This window comes from Thermobia domestica, chromosome 9, assembly GCF_964235325.1.
Source record: "Thermobia domestica chromosome 9, izTheDome1.hap1.1, whole genome shotgun sequence".
Taxonomy (NCBI): Eukaryota; Metazoa; Arthropoda; class Insecta; order Zygentoma; family Lepismatidae; genus Thermobia; species Thermobia domestica.
Window position 1 is genome coordinate 186,807,508 of NC_137462.1, and position 17,097 is coordinate 186,824,604.

Here is a 17,097-nt window from a genome sequence, read left to right on the forward strand (position 1 = left end):
AATTGAGCAACTATTATTGTGGTACAGAACAGAATGGAAAAATCTGTTCATGTTTGATACTGCGAAATCGAATCTGATACATGTGAGAAACTTGTTGCATCAATCCCAAAGAGAGTTAAGGTTCTTTAAAAGGCTAATGGGCGACATACATTATTCATTTCTATGTTAAATAGTGTAAACTAAATTGTAAAGCAATAATATGAAGATATATTACATGAGTAAATAGCCTCTGATTAAAGTCATGAACCAAGCTTTATATATATTTATTTATTTTTGGACCGAACTGTATTACGAACACTATTACAATAATACAGACCAAGAAAAAAATACTATGAGTTATAATTTGCTTTTTTCACAAACGTTTTAAATTTGCTGCATTTCAAACTGAAAAGTTCAGAAGTTCAGAGCAATTGTCAGAGAAACGAAATATGTATTCATTATATGGGAAAGTGTTACTGGAAAGTGTGTTAAGCAAAAGTTGCAAACCTTTCAGAAAGAAAATACCAATTGAAGTGGCTCTCTTCGGATCTTTGCTTCAGAAATACGCACCTGAAGAAAGTATTTGATCCCCCAGGTTAGAGAAGTTAGAATGGATCATTTACCTTCACACTTACTTCTGGTACACTGTCGTCAGCTGTTTCTACAACACCTTCTGCTTCTTTGGTTGTAGAAGACGGAGGTTCGATTTGTTCGCTGAGTTCCGACTTAACTGCCAACCTTTGCATACCTGCCAACAGAACTACTACTATTTACTACTTGGAAATGGTATTAAAAACAAAAAAAGGCGTGATGAGTACTACCCAAAACAACAAATAAAAAATTAAAAACAAACTACATGCACTTAAAATATTGTTGCCATACAAATCAGGAATCTAAATGGAACATTTCAAATATATAGTTTAATGATACATACTATTAAAAAAATATTTTTTTTAACAAGAAAGCCAGAAAATACTGCAAACATGCATGTTTGGTTATCTCTCAGACAGTGACTTAAATTTAGTTAGTTACCAATATTCTATATATGCGTGTGTGTGTGTGTGTGTGTGTGTGTATGTGTATGAATGTATGTATGTATGTATGTATGTAAGGATGATCCTTACTCTTCGACTTATGAGTAGGGACGTGAAGTTTTCGTTTTATTTTATCCCTGAAATCGGTGTTATTTTTCACGATTTAATACAAACAAATACTGGTTGTTTGTTTTATTTTGTAATGGTTTGGAAAGCAAGTATATTGTGATCATAGCGAAAGTGGTCTGTGGAAGCTAATTAAAATAAAATATAATTTTAAAATTAAACGAATAGTTTTATACTTTATTCTAAATTTAAAATAATAAATTATATTTTTGGACTCACATTTGAGAAAAGATGGCTCGATATCTCTCCTGAACTTGGATTTATTTAATGTATGATTTGAATATATATATCGACTGAAAACCACACTGCAGTATTTCTTAACATTTTCTTCACTTAAAAAAATCAATTCACAATATACTTATCTAAAACGCAATTCATAGCATAGTGTTTCTTAACATTTTCTTCACTTGAAAATTAAAATCAATTCACAATATACGTATTTAAAACGCAATTCATATCATTATCAACACACATTTTCACTTAATGGCGAATTTATAGCTTCTTCAATGTTTCTTATTTTTCAAAGGACAAAACTATCAATATTTCTACATTTTCTTCTTTACGTTTTTGCCTCCTCACCGTAACTACGGAGTTCTATTCTGAAAAATATCTTTCAGAATCAACGTTGGAAGCTGGCAAAGATATTGCTTCAAGAGCACAGCAGCAAAATCTTTGTGTTCATTTTGCAGTACAAGGAAGGTTTCCTAGAGATTCACTTCTTTCCCGTCATCTACCGATCTTCTCATGCTATCTTTCAACGTTAAGTAGACTTTAGCAAACTCTGGAGGTGACAGTTTATTCAACCCGTTTCAGTTCCTTTAAAATTTCAGGTGTTACAGTATTTTCAAGAGTACACTGAGGGTTGAACACTTAGTGTAGCAACTGGAACGCGTCTTTAGAAGGACCAGTTTCCATGAGATTTTTCAGTTTCTTCAGTAACACCAGACTCACACTCGTGAACATTCTTGTAAGATTTTCTCTCTCACATTGTGGCAAATTCGACAATGCTGAAGTCGTTAAACCGGAGAAGATTCCATCTTTAACGGTGCGGACGCCATATTTAAGATCTTGAAACTTACTGACCAGAAGGTGGGCACTGGCGTACATCGATTCTTCCAAAATTCAATGGTCTGAACTAGATCCGAGGCATGATCCTGCACAAAAATTGCTAAAGTTTTCACCGTGCTCACTTCTTCCGGGCTCAGATTGGAAAGAAAATTCATTGTAGCATTTGAAATACATTTCACAGCATCTTCTATGTAAGTTGCTAAATAAAAAACAGCACGGAACCACGAACTCCATCTTGTCTGGACGGGGCTACGAACTAACAAAGGAGCTTTTTATTCATTCGGGTATTCCTCCTGGAGAACTGAAAATACAAATGCTTCCTTTACTGTATATTCAAAAATGCGGACTTCATTTTAACCACAACTGTATTCAGTTTGTTCACTTCTTTTCCCCATAGATTGGCAAGTAAATGTAGTTTATGGCAACTAACTTGTGTTATTTTGTTAGTATTACTGGCCAACATGGCGATTTCGCGAATCTATCGCTTTATGCAGTGTATTTCGGTGTTATTTTGTAAAAAGTATCAAACTCGCGTTATTTCGCGATTTAAAACATCAAATATGGTCTTCTATCATATATTTAGGTAATTCTATAAACTTTACTTTGCCTTTTTCAAGTTTTCGATATTATCGTTAAAACAAAAACTTCAAGTCCCTACTTTTTTTTCTTTTTTTTTTTGTGTGTGTGTGTGTGTGTGTGTGTGTGTCTTACCCTATAAAATGGTTCCATGTAAAACCAAAGTAATCCATGAGAAAAATTAGCTCAATTGAGAAATATTAAGTGGTGCTGCATGTGACCTTGGGTTTTGAATGCATTTACAATATGAATATGAGGCAAAGGTACCGTACGTTGTACATTTAGAAAGACAACTGTAAGTAAATAAGCAGATATTACGAAGATAATAACTGTAATAACTATTAAATGATTAGAGATAAGTTGGAAATAACGTCAGATGTGTTTGTGTTGCAGAATAATAATAATAATAAAACGATGTTACATGATCCTTTCCTATTACAAATTGCCATGATGGTACTATACAGCAATAGATGCTGTTCTATCTCTATTACATCTACCCAAGATACGGTATCACTCCCTCTGGTAGATGCATCCAGAATTTGATGTCGCTTGGAGCAGCATTTAATATTATTTGTTTTTTTTTTCCTCATGGGTTACTTTGGTCTGATATGGTGCTATTTTTGGGGGGTGAGACTCAAAGAAAACTCGAAAAAACAAGGACCATCCTAATATATATATATATATATATATATATATAGATAGATAGATAGATAGATAGATAGATAGAGAGAGAGAGAGAGAGAGGAGAGAGAAACGAGGGAACAATCAATCACACGGACTAAACAAAGTATAAAAAAATTACTTGTGAAACGTCCAGCTGGGTGGGTTAGTTTTCCGCTTCGGAAGTCCTTTGTTTTTGTCATGTGAAATATATTAGCGAAACGTCTTTAAGTTAACCATCCAACATTTTCATCTAAATCGGTTATGTAAAGGGGTGGGTTTTAAGGGAAGTTAAGGATTTACAAATGTAAATCAGAATTAGAATAAAACTCAAATAAGGTAAGATGAAGTTGAATTACATGTTTAGCTTATTTTCTGTTGCTTTTTATTAAGAAAAAAAATAATATATATAAAATATAAGAAAAATAATATAATAAACTCAAATAAACATGGATCGAAAAGAGTTCTAGACCGCCGAACATGCGGAACATCACGTTTTAAAACTCTAGTTTGAAAATTATAGAAGTTCTCGCAAGTGTTTTGAGGAATTACAGGAACTAGTATGCTCTATCTAAACACCCATATTTCACAATCCCCCGGTACCGACGTAACAAATTGTATAAAGTAAGCTGGGTACGGGCACACACTACTAAGTACTAGCTGAGTACTCATTGCATGGATACCACAGCATTTTCAAACATAGCTATTTAGATACAGTATACACTAGTTCCTGTATAATTCCTTGAACCGCCTGCGAGGTGTATAATTTTCGAGCCTGTGAGTTCTAAAATGTAATGTTACGCGTTTTCGACGGGTTATATTACTTCAAAGAAGCGTTTTCCGACCCATGTTTATTTGAATTCTGTTCTTCCATTTCATTAAAAACCTAAATTTATGACACGGAGTTCATCAACACTCTGTACGGAGGCGGCGACACCGAGGCAGTCACTTTTAAGCGTTTGAGGAACTTGCGAAGTAAGAGAATACTTTACAAACCCTGGTACAGTTAGAACAATGGACAGAATGAAGGAAGAGCAATCATTTCTTCAGAGAAAATATTCGCAGAGTTTGATCTATTTATAGGATTGTGCCTGTTTTAGCGTAACACCCACATGGACGTTTCACAGCTCCTTCTCTCTTCCTTTCCTTTCTACCTATTCCCTTTCTAGTATTTGTAGTGTATGTTTGTGCGTGCGTGATGTTTTCACTTTTTTTTTTTTTTGGAGGGGAGGGGATGAATAACCAGTCTTTTTATTTCCGCTTGGAGATTTCTTTGTACTAATCATAATACAGTTCCAATATAACGCTCTTTCCGAATGGATGACGTTATGGCAGCTCCGTATTCACCTATGAAATTCAGCTTAGGAGTCTATGTTTTAGGGTAATTTCAGTCATGAACACCATTTTCAAATATAACATATTGGACCGGCGTTACACTTTGAAGTGGCGAGGGTTCATGTGAAGTATCAAACATCATCAAAATTTTCCCACAAATGTAATGATCTAATTAGCTTGTTGATAGCTGTAACTGTTCTAAAGTTATTTACACAAAAGGTGACACCTCGTACTGAAGCATCCACGAATAAGTGCACTATATTATGTGGTCAATGTGTTGTCTCCCACGCCGATCACACTTGAAGGTGAGAGATTCACTCTGCGTGGAACTATATGAGCATCTGCTGGGGGGGGCTAGTAATGTTTTATCATGAAGTAGTAGAGATGGTATCATGTAACGCAGGTTTTCTGAGTGAACGTGTTATTTTAAGTAACTCCACATTCACGAGAATGAAGTGGAGTGATCTGGCTGGCCAGCCAACGAACCTATGTCAAAATCAGTGAACAGGAAGCTGCACATTCAAGCTTTGACGACTCTTATACTTAAGATAGTAGTAGCCTATCCTGCGGAAAATAACGAGGGACAGAAATACTTTATCTTAAAGAAGTTGGAGGTAGCGTCGACAAGTGAATGTGGGTGTCAAGGAGTATGGCCCAATGACATCATTTGCTTCAAATCAGAACCTTTTTGTGAATCCAGTTAACAACACGGCTTGTGGCACTCCAGTGTCTGTGGTTCTCACTGCTTATTTCACCATTTGCATGGGAATATATTTCGTTGTAAAATAAAATGTATTGAGACAATGAGAAACTCTTATTATTATTATTGACGTAACAACCCGATACAGAATTCGACCAGCCTACTTGAGCCATCTTGTGCTAATTTCTTATGCATTTCCATCCTGCACGTGTGCTATTTGTGGATTTGCACATCCGCATAATAGACACCTAACTGACAATGTATTCTGCTCATAAACGCAGTTTGTTTGTTGTTATATTATTGTTAAATAATACTAGGACCGTCATTGACATTCCACGCCTGTAACAGTTTTCGGACGGCTTGCTTTTTTTTTTTTTTTTTTTTTTTTTTTTTTTTTTTTTTTTTTTTTTTTTTTTTCCTTGGTTATCAAAGAAGGAAGATCAACGTGGGGAAACTGAAACCCCCTTGAAAGATTCGTTGTTGAAGTCGGCAGCTATGACGCGGAAATCAGGATCACTTCGATCCTATTTTGTATTTTCAGGACTGTCGTTGGCAGGACGCAAAGATGGTATCCATGTAAATAATTCCTGAATCATTACAGCTAGAAGAAATTAGTTACCTATGGTAAATTATCATGTTGTTTGAAGCTCTATATGACGAGATGGCGGCTATGACCCGGCAAATCCCAGAACATACGCCTTGAACTTGATTTACATAAATGAAGTTTAATATGCCGTAACTACGTTTGTTTTGGGGAGAAAAAGTATACTGCAACTTGAATCATCCTATGTATGTATCACTATCACTGTTACCATACAGTCGTGGAAACTCTTTCAAGTAGTCAGTAGGAATTCACCGATTTGGCAAAAAATTAATACACAAGAAGGTGATGTTAGTGATCCCAATATGAAGCCCAAGAGACATACCTAGTATGTTATACAGACTATTCAAAAAAAACCTTTAAAAACTCACTTTAACGGGCAGGGAGCCTGTCATACATTTATGTGAATATCTATCTTAAGTTATCCCATACTTGCTGAAAATATAGCGTAGCTAGATAATGGTCGTTGCCGTAGATGAGGTATCATCCGACACTGATAAAGCTTAAGTCTGAAATACTAGCAGACCAGGTAGAAGGCGTTCACTCCATTCGTCACTGTGCCCGAGACAGAAACGACACTCATCGCTAAATACTACAGTCTTCCAGTCGCCTCACTACTCCACTGAAAATAATATCAGTGATGAGAAAAGACAGGGATAATAATGTGAAAGGAACGAGTAACGCAGACCTGCTTCCAACCATCAATTATTTATAATCTGTGTATTCAAATAGAAAGGCATTGTAAATCTGATTTTATGAGCTTGCTTGCTTACTGAAGTTAGCGTCTTCCCTTTCAGCATCAAAACTGTATCAGACGTGGGTTTAAAGTTTAAAATGGAAAATGAAATGAAATCTTTGAGTTTAACGTCCCACGGTTATGCCGGTTAGGCTAAAGGAGACGGTGATTATGAGAAATGAATGAAATGGTGGAATGAAGAAAGTGGGAGGAAACGGGAGAACCCCGAGAAAACCCACGCACACGGTGTTTGTCCACCACAAAGTTCACTTGGCGGGAGCAGGGTTTGAACCCGAGACCCCTAGCACCAGAGGTGAACGCTCTACCACTGAGCCACCGCGGCCCCAAGTTTAAAATGGAATTTGAACTACCGGAATGAATTCAGTTTTCTAACGTTATCCAGCTGGGAATCGAATAAAAGACAAGTACAAAGACGCACGCGGTAGCTAAGTAGACAAGTGAGTTGATTGTACTGGCAGTCGCCGTTCTGTCCGTGTGGGAGACCCGGACGGCCCTTTTGTGCGGGAGCGCCCAGATAAATTGCGGGGCATGTCTGTTGTGGAAATGTCTTGTCTTCAATTCTCTGCACCATCGACAGATTCCAACACGTAATCCTAGTATTGTAAAGGCTTGAAAGAAAAGAAAAGAAAAAAAAAAAAACGGAAATTTTGGGTAAAAAAAACAGTTTTTTACTGTTTTTCACGAGCTTGGAAAAAACGGAAAATTTGGGAAAAATTGAAATTTTCGAATATTTTACTACATTATGGTTTTAAAATGAAAACTATTACGTTTCTTGTATTAGAATAGGGAAAATTTGTAGCAACAAATATATGTGCACCAGTCCTTTAAAGTTAGCACCGTGATGCCCACAAAAGATACTAAAATATAATCCTAGTTAGATTAACTGATATAGACACATTTAAATTATCTTAAGCAATCTTATGAAATTAAAATAACAGGGCCAAATTCATTTTAGTTAATACCAGTATGTTAAAAATCAAATATATATCCTATGTAGATAGTATCTTCTTGTGCTGTGAAATTTCTGGAAACTTTGAACCCATTAGAAAAAATCTTTTGTTCGGAAATATTCGCAAAAATCGGGAATTTAAAAACTATTTCTTCTCCTGATACTAATCTTATTTGCTGTAATGTGTCTGCAGCATATATATAATGTATTTCGCTAGCATCAAAAATACTTAAAGCAACAGGCTTCAATTTTACTTTATAGTTTCCTGATTTTTAGTAAAAATCCTTCTTTATTATTTGTATATTTTTCGAACAACTCAGAAAGAGAGAGGATCTTATTTACACATACACTGTAAAAGTGCGCAAATTTGAGCGGCGAAAAATATATTAAAATTTTTAACATGTGAAATTTGCGTTCGTTATTATTCAAGACTAGCAGAATACCCTTCTTTGCACGGGAAGAATGTTTCATTTTGGACACAAAGGGCACCAAAATTGTCACCAATGAACTTATGGTCCCCAAAAACTATGAATTCGAACTAGTATCGGCCATTTTCAATTACTTTTACATGTCACCCTCTCCCTTTAGGAGTATTAATAGAAGCTGAATTTGGATTTAAACGGCATCGGAAGTGTCACTGTTCATCTCAGCGACCTCGAAAACTATGGATTCGACACTAGTATCCGCATTTTTAATCGTTTTTATGTATCTACCCCTTCTCCCTACCCCAAGTTACGGCGCTGAATTTGGATTTAAACAACATCGTAAGCGTTACTGTTCATCTCAGCGACCCCCAAAACAATGGATTCGATACTAATATCGGTTATCGACCCCAAAAACAATGGATTCGATACTAATATCGGTTATTTTCGATTGTTTTTATCTATCTCCCCGCCTTCAAGTTGCGGGGATGAATTTGGATTTTAACGGCATCGGAAGTGTCACTATTTACCTCAGTGACCCCAAAAAGTATGGATTCGACATTAATATCGGTCATTTTCGATCATTTTTATATACATATCTCCCCGCTCCCAAGTTGCGGGGATGAATTTGGATTTTTTCAATAATTCATTTATCTCTCATCTCCCCCCCCCCCCCAAGTTGCGAACCTCAATTTTTATTTAAACGGAATCGGAAGTGTCGCTGTTCATCTCAACGTCCCCGAAAACTATGGATTCGACCTAATATCGGTCATTTTCAATATATATGACCCCTTCCTTCCTCCAAGTGGCACCTTCAAAGTGAAATGATAAAAGCGTCGCGGAACCTCATTTATGTTGAAAATTTTATTGAGGTCGGTCTGGTGGTTCAAGAGTTGTTAAGTTACAAATACAGTCACTTTCACCTTATAAATAATTTGTGGCACTAGAAAACAAGTTGTTGTTTACGTATAAAATTTTGTACATAAAGTTTATATAAAAAAGTCTCTATATTAGAATATTAAGTCATAGTAATTATATGTCTTAGTGCATGAGTATTAGTGAAATTTGCCGACTGCTCTTTCTTTGAAGAAGTAATTTGGTTAAAATTAACAAAATTTCAGTAGATCAAATAGCACATTAAGAACTCAGTTTCATTCAAGAGCCCCTATTTATTGCAACAGAAACGCTTCATTATAGTAGATGTGTATGCAACTGTAAAAGTTCTGTAATTAATGCACAACCACGAATAAACGATTAAAATGCACATAAAAGAAATGAGTGCAGACTATTAACTTTCAAGAATAATTAAAACAATTTTATTTTCGAATGCTTCTTTTTTAAATATTCGCAATATTGAAATTTCTCAACTTACATTTTTTACGTGTTCGAAAATAAAACGGCTCTATTACTAGTACAATTAACCTATAACGAAGATTTTTATTTTCCCAATTTTTTCCAAATTTTCCGGAAAGAAACCGGAAAAAAACGTTTTTTTACCAACAGGTTCAAAATTTCCGGAAATTTTACAACACTAGTCACGACCCATGCGAACGGAAATTCTTAGGAAAAATAACCCGACCTAAATGGGACTTGTGGTGGCCAAACATCGTGTACGTGGGTTTTCTCGAGGTTTTCCCACTTTTCTTGTTCCACAGCTTCATTTATTTTCATAATTACAGTCCTGCCCGACATAATGGTGGGACGTAAAACTGGACTTTTTTCTTTCTTTTTATAACCAGGCCTCCCGTAGCCCCATTCACTATATGGCCACGCTCGAAATTATTTAATTGCACAACAAGAGTTTGCTGACGTTGTTCTAACAACGTAATCCATATACTACACTCATAATATTGTCTCATGACCCTTAAGCTACTAGCAACATGGACCGTACAGACACCGTGATTAATCTGCCCTCTATAGTGGTCAATAAGCTGGGATCATCAATCTAAGATACACGTTCTGTAGTTCGAATCTGACGAGGTATTCTTGAATGTACTTCTACCAGTATTATATATATATATATATATATATATATATATCGTATGTGGCTGTTCCTTCGATATCATTGCATGTATGTACTATTATGTAATGTGTATATTTAGATACAGAGTTATATAGGTACTCACTCAGATACATTAGTGGCAATAGTTAGCGGGAAGACAAACGATGTTTTTATTTTCTTTTTCCAATACGTACCTACCAAAAAACCAAACGAAAGGAAAGTCTAAAAATCTAAACAAAAATTCCATTAATATTACTTACACTTTCAATAGTGGCTCAAAATCTAAATAAGAAAATATAACTTACCGGCATCCTCTTCACTATCATGTTGTTCCATTTGGTCACTTGCATCACAGGAGCTTCCGAGAGAAATGAAGCTATTCGGTCGGGAATGGGCTGGACTCTGCGACTGAGGAGTAGGTGTATGATGACGACGAGATTCGTGCATTACGTGAAGCTGTTCTCGGGATCTTTGTAACTCTCGCCGCAGTTTCTCTCTCTCTTCATCTCGTTCCTTTATGATTTTCTATTTTTTTAAAAAAAACATACATGAATATATATATATTAATATCAATATCAATTTAAGGTTTTATCAATTGAAGATAAAAAGAAAAACGGAAGAACTAATAATTAAGAATTTCAAACACATTTCGCAGACATACAAAGTCAAATACATTCCACACACATACAAAGAACTTTATTCTTTAATCCTGTGAATACAATCAAGTATCACTCGTAATTGTTAAAGAATATACAGTAATTTTATTAAATAGTAAGAAACAGCACTTAAATTCAAATTCAAACTATGTTAAGTCAACAAATAAGTCGCAAAAGTGGATAGAGAAAACAAGTTACAATTATACTCCGAAATATAAACTTCATTTTTTTCTTCAACATAATCGCCCTCTACATTTAGGCACTATCCAAACGCCATACAAATTTCTCAAAGTAAGCAGCAAAGAAGGTTTGTAGTGGTGCCAAAACCAGTAGGACTTTGTGTAATATACCTGCATAAACTTCGAACTAGTGATCGGAGCAACGAGGTGAAATCATTAGAAGCGAAGTAATGTTTCAAGCCTTACCAGTATAAGGAGGTCTGTACAGTCCGCAGGAAAAACCTGCAACATGAGCATGTAAGTTTATTGTGAAACTATGCCTAACAGCGCAAGGAATCAATATAACGCTAAGTGGCACAAATCACGCCAGGAGAAACCTCGGCGTCCTCAACTGCACATTTATTTTGGAGCAAACGATTTCGTCGTTTCACAATAAACCTACATACTCATGTTGCAGGTTTTTTGTTGCCGACTGTACCAATTCCTGCTGTCTCTGGCATGTAATCCAGGAAAATGACCACCGAAGTCAGAATTGGAGGGCATTTACAAAAGATGTAATATTGCAGCTTGTGTAGAACAGGGCAATACGATACAGCATTCAGCTTCATGACATTGGATGTTCACAAATATGATGCCAGCAAGTCCCAAAACACGATCATCATCTTGGGGACCAACTGACTTATCTTAAAATGATAGGTGATTGGTGAGAAGGATCACTTCGGTTAATGTCGAAAATTGTGCACGCATATTTCATTCCCAACCACAATTCGTTTCAAAACGTAGTCCCTCAATCCTGTAACTAGTAAGGTGCTACGTTCTTCTGACAGCTGGGACACTTTATAGAATAATGTAGGCAGTTTCTTCAGAGCAATCTACTGCTCAAGCTACCTGGTCAATGGTCACAAGCTGGTCTGCACTATTCATCTTTCACACATCACAGGACGACCACAACACTTCCGAACTGTGATCTCACCTAGTTTCATTTCGGATTCCTGAATCCAGTTATACACGACTTTACCGCTGCCATAATAGTATTTTTCGAACATGCACTGCCTCCTTAGATAGCTCTTGGCCTACAGAAAACCCACAACTGCGCGAAATTCCTCATGCGTTCACGATTCACTCAACGAACTGCCACCGTTGAAAAACATGGAGTTATTGAAATACCGTAAGGCCTCTACTGTGCTGCTATCAACGGGCAAAACATACACGCTATATATCAAGCAGTATTAGGTATTTCGAGTTCCGCAATTTGCAATTTATTGACTGACTTATTCTATATATATATATATATATATATATATATATATATATATATATATATATATATATATATATATATATATCTCACAAGTCCCCTGACAGGGTAACTTATTATCAGAGTTACAACAAAATATAAGAGGGGAAACCGTCTCCAAATATGATGTTTTCAATTTAAAGTGAAGGATTTTTTTTAAATCGGACGAGCCGTTCGGGCTGTACACTCTTTATGCGACCAATGTTAAATGAAAATGCAACGCTGTCATTAATAAAGGGGCTAGGGGAGGTGAGGACGGGGCGGGAGGGAGACAAATTTTGTAAGAGTATGGTTAAAAGGGACATGTTTAAAATGGGGGCTCGCCATCTACCCGTTAGTGTAAAAGACAGTAACTTCATTCACTTACGTTGCAGATCCAGGTAACTGGCACTTAAAAAATTCCTTCACTTTAGATTGAAAACATTACATTTAATGAATTAATTACATCAGTAAACATTCTATTATATACTGGGTGCACCATTTATAATGTCCCATCTTTATAACATAGGAACCAGGAGAGAGAGAAAAGCGAAACTTTGCACAAAGCAACTACAGTAAGGGGGGCATCTATCCAATTATTGGGTAACATCACCAGGTGAAAAGTGTTGCCAACCCAATATAAAGTTTTGATATTTTAAATGGAATAACCTAAATTAAACTTCATAATTAGAATCAGCAATGAAAACAAAGACGAAAGAGATGACACTCGCAGATCAGTGTTGCATACTTTTTGAGAAATAACGTTAAACATGTGTCAAATTTAAAAACCTTTAACACACACAAGGAATGAAGTAGTAACTATTTGTGCACATTAAATTAAATACTGGGAAGAACTCTTTAAATGACTTCAAGTTTAGAAGGATCAGTTAAACAGTGCTGCCACAACATAAGAGAGAAAAGTTTAGTTTGGAAATAGTGCAGTAACTTGGAAAAGGTCCCTAGTACAGTACGGTTTAAAATTCATAGAGCAAACCAGTATGTCATGAGGAGCATTGTCACGTTTATTTGAGATCGATAAGTCAAGTGTATACCGAGATATTCGGTATTCTGTAAAAGCTGGGAATTTTATGCTGTACAAGATGGTAACGCTGTTTCAAAATTCCCTTTTTCCCCCCCTCTGCGTTGGAGAAATATTAAATTAGGTATATTCTGTGACATGCCGAACTAAAGAAAATTATTTAAAATAAGGAAACACAATATTTTTTCTGTTTCATGAATTTTGTAATGTATGTTACGAAAAATTGTTTCTTGATCATCATAAACATATATTTCTTTAATTTAATTTCTTTCTCCTAAATATAAGTTAGAAAAGAAATAAGATGTAGATATTAATAGTTGCACAATTTTAATTGAAAATACATAGGCTAAGAATCTGTTAAATGGTAGCAAAATTTTCCAGATTATTCAATATTTATACGTACTGTCCAATTTTAGGGGAACATACACAACTTATTTTGTGTTTCATTCACCACGAAATTAAATACAAATAATTTACAAATCGTTTATGAAGTGAGTTGAATTTATGGATTCATATGTGCCGATTTCCTTATGAGAACTCAAAAGTTATGAGTAAAAATACAGCACGTAGATATATGCCATAAAAGCAATAGTGGAACAAACACCGAACAACCTGTGTTAGGTGGCCATTAAAAACAAGAAATGTATCTGATGGGTTAAGAAACGGAGAACCTGGTGGGTCTATGAACGGTTGGATCCATAGTGCACTGGCAAGTAAACTAATACAGTGCAAAAAAATCAAATCTGTGCTGGATGGTCACAAAAAGCAAGGAAGTATTTAACCAAGTTAGGGCATGGCGAAACTGGTGTAAACTCAAGGTGTCTATAGGCACGAGGCGCGTTAGCAAAAGTGGGTATGCTTGAAAACAAAATAGTGTAAACATACTGTGTGAAGAATATTCCATAGTTCTTCTGCAAATTATATGCGAGATCGTATTCCTTAGCGCAGTTTAACTTTCTGTATAACGTCCCACGTTTATGCTATTTAGGATAAGGGGGACAGTGATTAACGCAAGTGATTGATAAGAATTAATGGGATGAGAATGAGAGAGTACCCGATAACCCCATCGACACGATGTTATCCGCCACAAACTTACTGGACCGGAAATCGTATTCGGGACCCCACGCACCAGAGGTAAGCGCTCTACCACTGAGCAACCGTGCCCTCGTAGCTTAACTTTAAGAAGGCATAACCACACAATTTTCCTATTGTAATTTAATCAAAATCTTTTGCTTTTTGTACAATGCTTCAGAATAATTGAATACAGATTTATGATATACTGCAAAATGATATATCTGAAAAGCGATTATTCTCGAAAAAAATACGTACAAACCTCTGCATTTCATCTATTTGAACAGAACGAAGTTGGAAACTCTCACGTGCTTTTCTCCGTATGGAGGACGCATGTCAGCGACAGTGTGTATGCGCGTAAAGGAAGACAAGGGAGAGAAACAAGCACCATCCTGTACTACGTGGCCATTTTGATGTAATATTCTTGAGGAGTTCAGAATAAGCAAACGTGGGACTGTGTCCGTAGAAAATAAACACACCACCACGTGAAAGTAAAACCAAAATGGTTATTTTCCTTTTGTGTTGACGCAAACCGTTACAAAATGAGAGTGTCCAGGTATAATTACGAGGGTCATTTCAAAAGTGACACAGTACATGCACGACCGTTTGAGTGGTTTTATCAGGTTCACTTTTAGGTTAGTTGTGGGTCAGAGTTTGGGCTTGAGGTTTGTTTCTGTATTTTGTGATTTGCTTAGCTTGTTAGAAATTCAGTGGTGAACCGGACTGAGGTTGGGTTACACATGCTGGCAAGCGTTCCCATATCAAAATCGAAAATCTATGTGGAAAGAATCCAACTGAAATTTACAATGCTTTGCGGGAGGTTTGTGGAAATAGTGTAGTGGATCATACACTGTATTACGGTGCTCAGCTAGTTTTCGTGAAGGTCGGATAAGCACTGCGGACACCCCAAGAAGTGAAAGACCATCAACGCAACACACTACATCTCTGAAATTATTGTGTATGGTATTTTGTGAGAGGATCGACGAAAACATGTAAGAAAATTGCATATGAGGCCAAAATGTTTGTCACTTCAGTCTACAGAATCTTTACTGAGTAGATGAAGATGAGATGGCTTCCGCATGATCTGAGTTAAGAGTAGACAGTATGTCGCAAAAGAATTGCAGAAAAATTGCTTCAACGTTATCAAACAGAAGGAAATCAGTTTTTACAAGAACTGTTGCAATTGATGAATCCTGGTACGAGAGTTTGAACCAGAACTGAAGTTTCAATCGTGACAATAAAACGGTTCAGACTCTTCACGCCCGAAGAAATTACGCCAGCAACAATCAAAGGTTTAACGCACAATCATCTTCGCGTATGATACGAATGGAGAAATGGCTACAATAGAGTGCCACAGGGGACGTCTGTACCAGGCATACACTACAAGCTGTTTCTGCAAATTTTTTGCGCCCGAAAATTCGTGAAAGTAATCCTGACATGCTTGCAGCTGGTGTCCTCATTCTGAACGATAATGCAAGGCCACATACTGCTCTACAAGCAAGGGTTGCACTTAACAAGTATGGATGACGTCTCTTCCCAATATAGTCCTGATTTGAGCGCACCAGACTTTGATTTGTTCCCCAAATTAAAAGAACCACTCTGTAGAAAACGCTTTGATTCGATTGACGAAGCTTTCAGTGAGGTCACCCGAGTGATCAAACACCTCAACAATAAAGGTGCCCTATCCAGAATACAGAATTTACAAAATGTTGGGAAGCTATCATAAACAAGTATGGAGATTGTACTGAAGGCCTGTAAAAGTATTTTGTACAATAAATTATTTAATTCCATAATATCTTTCATTGTGCAGGACTTTTGAAATGACTGTCATACAATATATTGCAAAAAATATTCCGAACAGTTGCTACGACGTAATATTGTACTAACGGTACATCTGAACACTAAATGCAAACATTAGAAACTATTGGTATCATAACAAATAACAGTCTATGTGCCATGCTAAATTACAGTATATGATTCTAACTTCGTAATAATGTTCGCAAAATTTGCGGATCGCAAACAAACGCAAATAATGAAATAAATAATTATAATTGCATACCAAAACTTTACATTTCGGTGACAGAATCCACTGCAGAATGATGCAGTATAAAACATTTTAAGACTCATTAATTACGACCCAGCTGCTGCGTATGTAAACGAAAACTTAAACTTGTGACTTTTTGTGATATTAATGCACAATTCACATATAGTTACGTTTGGTGAAATATTATAGAAGGAGCCAAATGTATACTTTGCTAAGCTAACCAAAGCCAACCTACCTAACTCATATCTTATGTTCAAGGACAAAAAGGAAGAAAGAAAGAAAAAACACCTAAGTAAAATTTTAGTGAACCCTAACAGCACTATATTAAAAGAAGTTAAACATAACAGCATTGTTGTGCGTGAGCCTGTGTATAGCATATTACGTCAGTCCTACTACTTGCATTTTGGTCAATTTATTTACCTTTGAATTTATAATAAATATGGTGCTGGTTTACTTTAGGCGCACCAAATTTTGAAAGATTTACAGGTAAAATTCTGTACTTCGCATGAAAAGACATAATTGTAAAGAAGAAATTTCTGCAAGCAATAGAGTTAAATACAAAGTAATACACCTGTATTTTATGTTTACAAGTGTAGGTTACTAGTGTAAAATCCTTACGAACA

The 17,097-nt window shown here is 36.0% G+C and overlaps 1 protein-coding gene across 13 annotated transcripts in view; it reads right to left on the reverse strand.

Moving 5' to 3' along the window:
* Positions 1–17,097, reverse strand: part of RhoGEF2 (Rho guanine nucleotide exchange factor 2) — a 656,727-nt gene that overhangs the window by 6,982 nt on the left and 632,648 nt on the right. For 9 of the 13 annotated variants that reach the window (XM_081725662.1, XM_081725656.1, XM_081725654.1 and 6 more), the window contains 2 exons: positions 10,515–10,734; positions 603–739 (listed from right to left, as the gene is read on the reverse strand). In XM_081725662.1, the coding sequence (XP_081581788.1) occupies positions 603–739; positions 10,515–10,734 (357 nt within the window). The remainder of the gene's footprint in view (positions 1–602; positions 740–10,514; positions 10,735–17,097) is intronic. The other 4 variants (XM_081725658.1, XM_081725660.1, XM_081725657.1 and 1 more) reach the window with 4 other exon arrangements.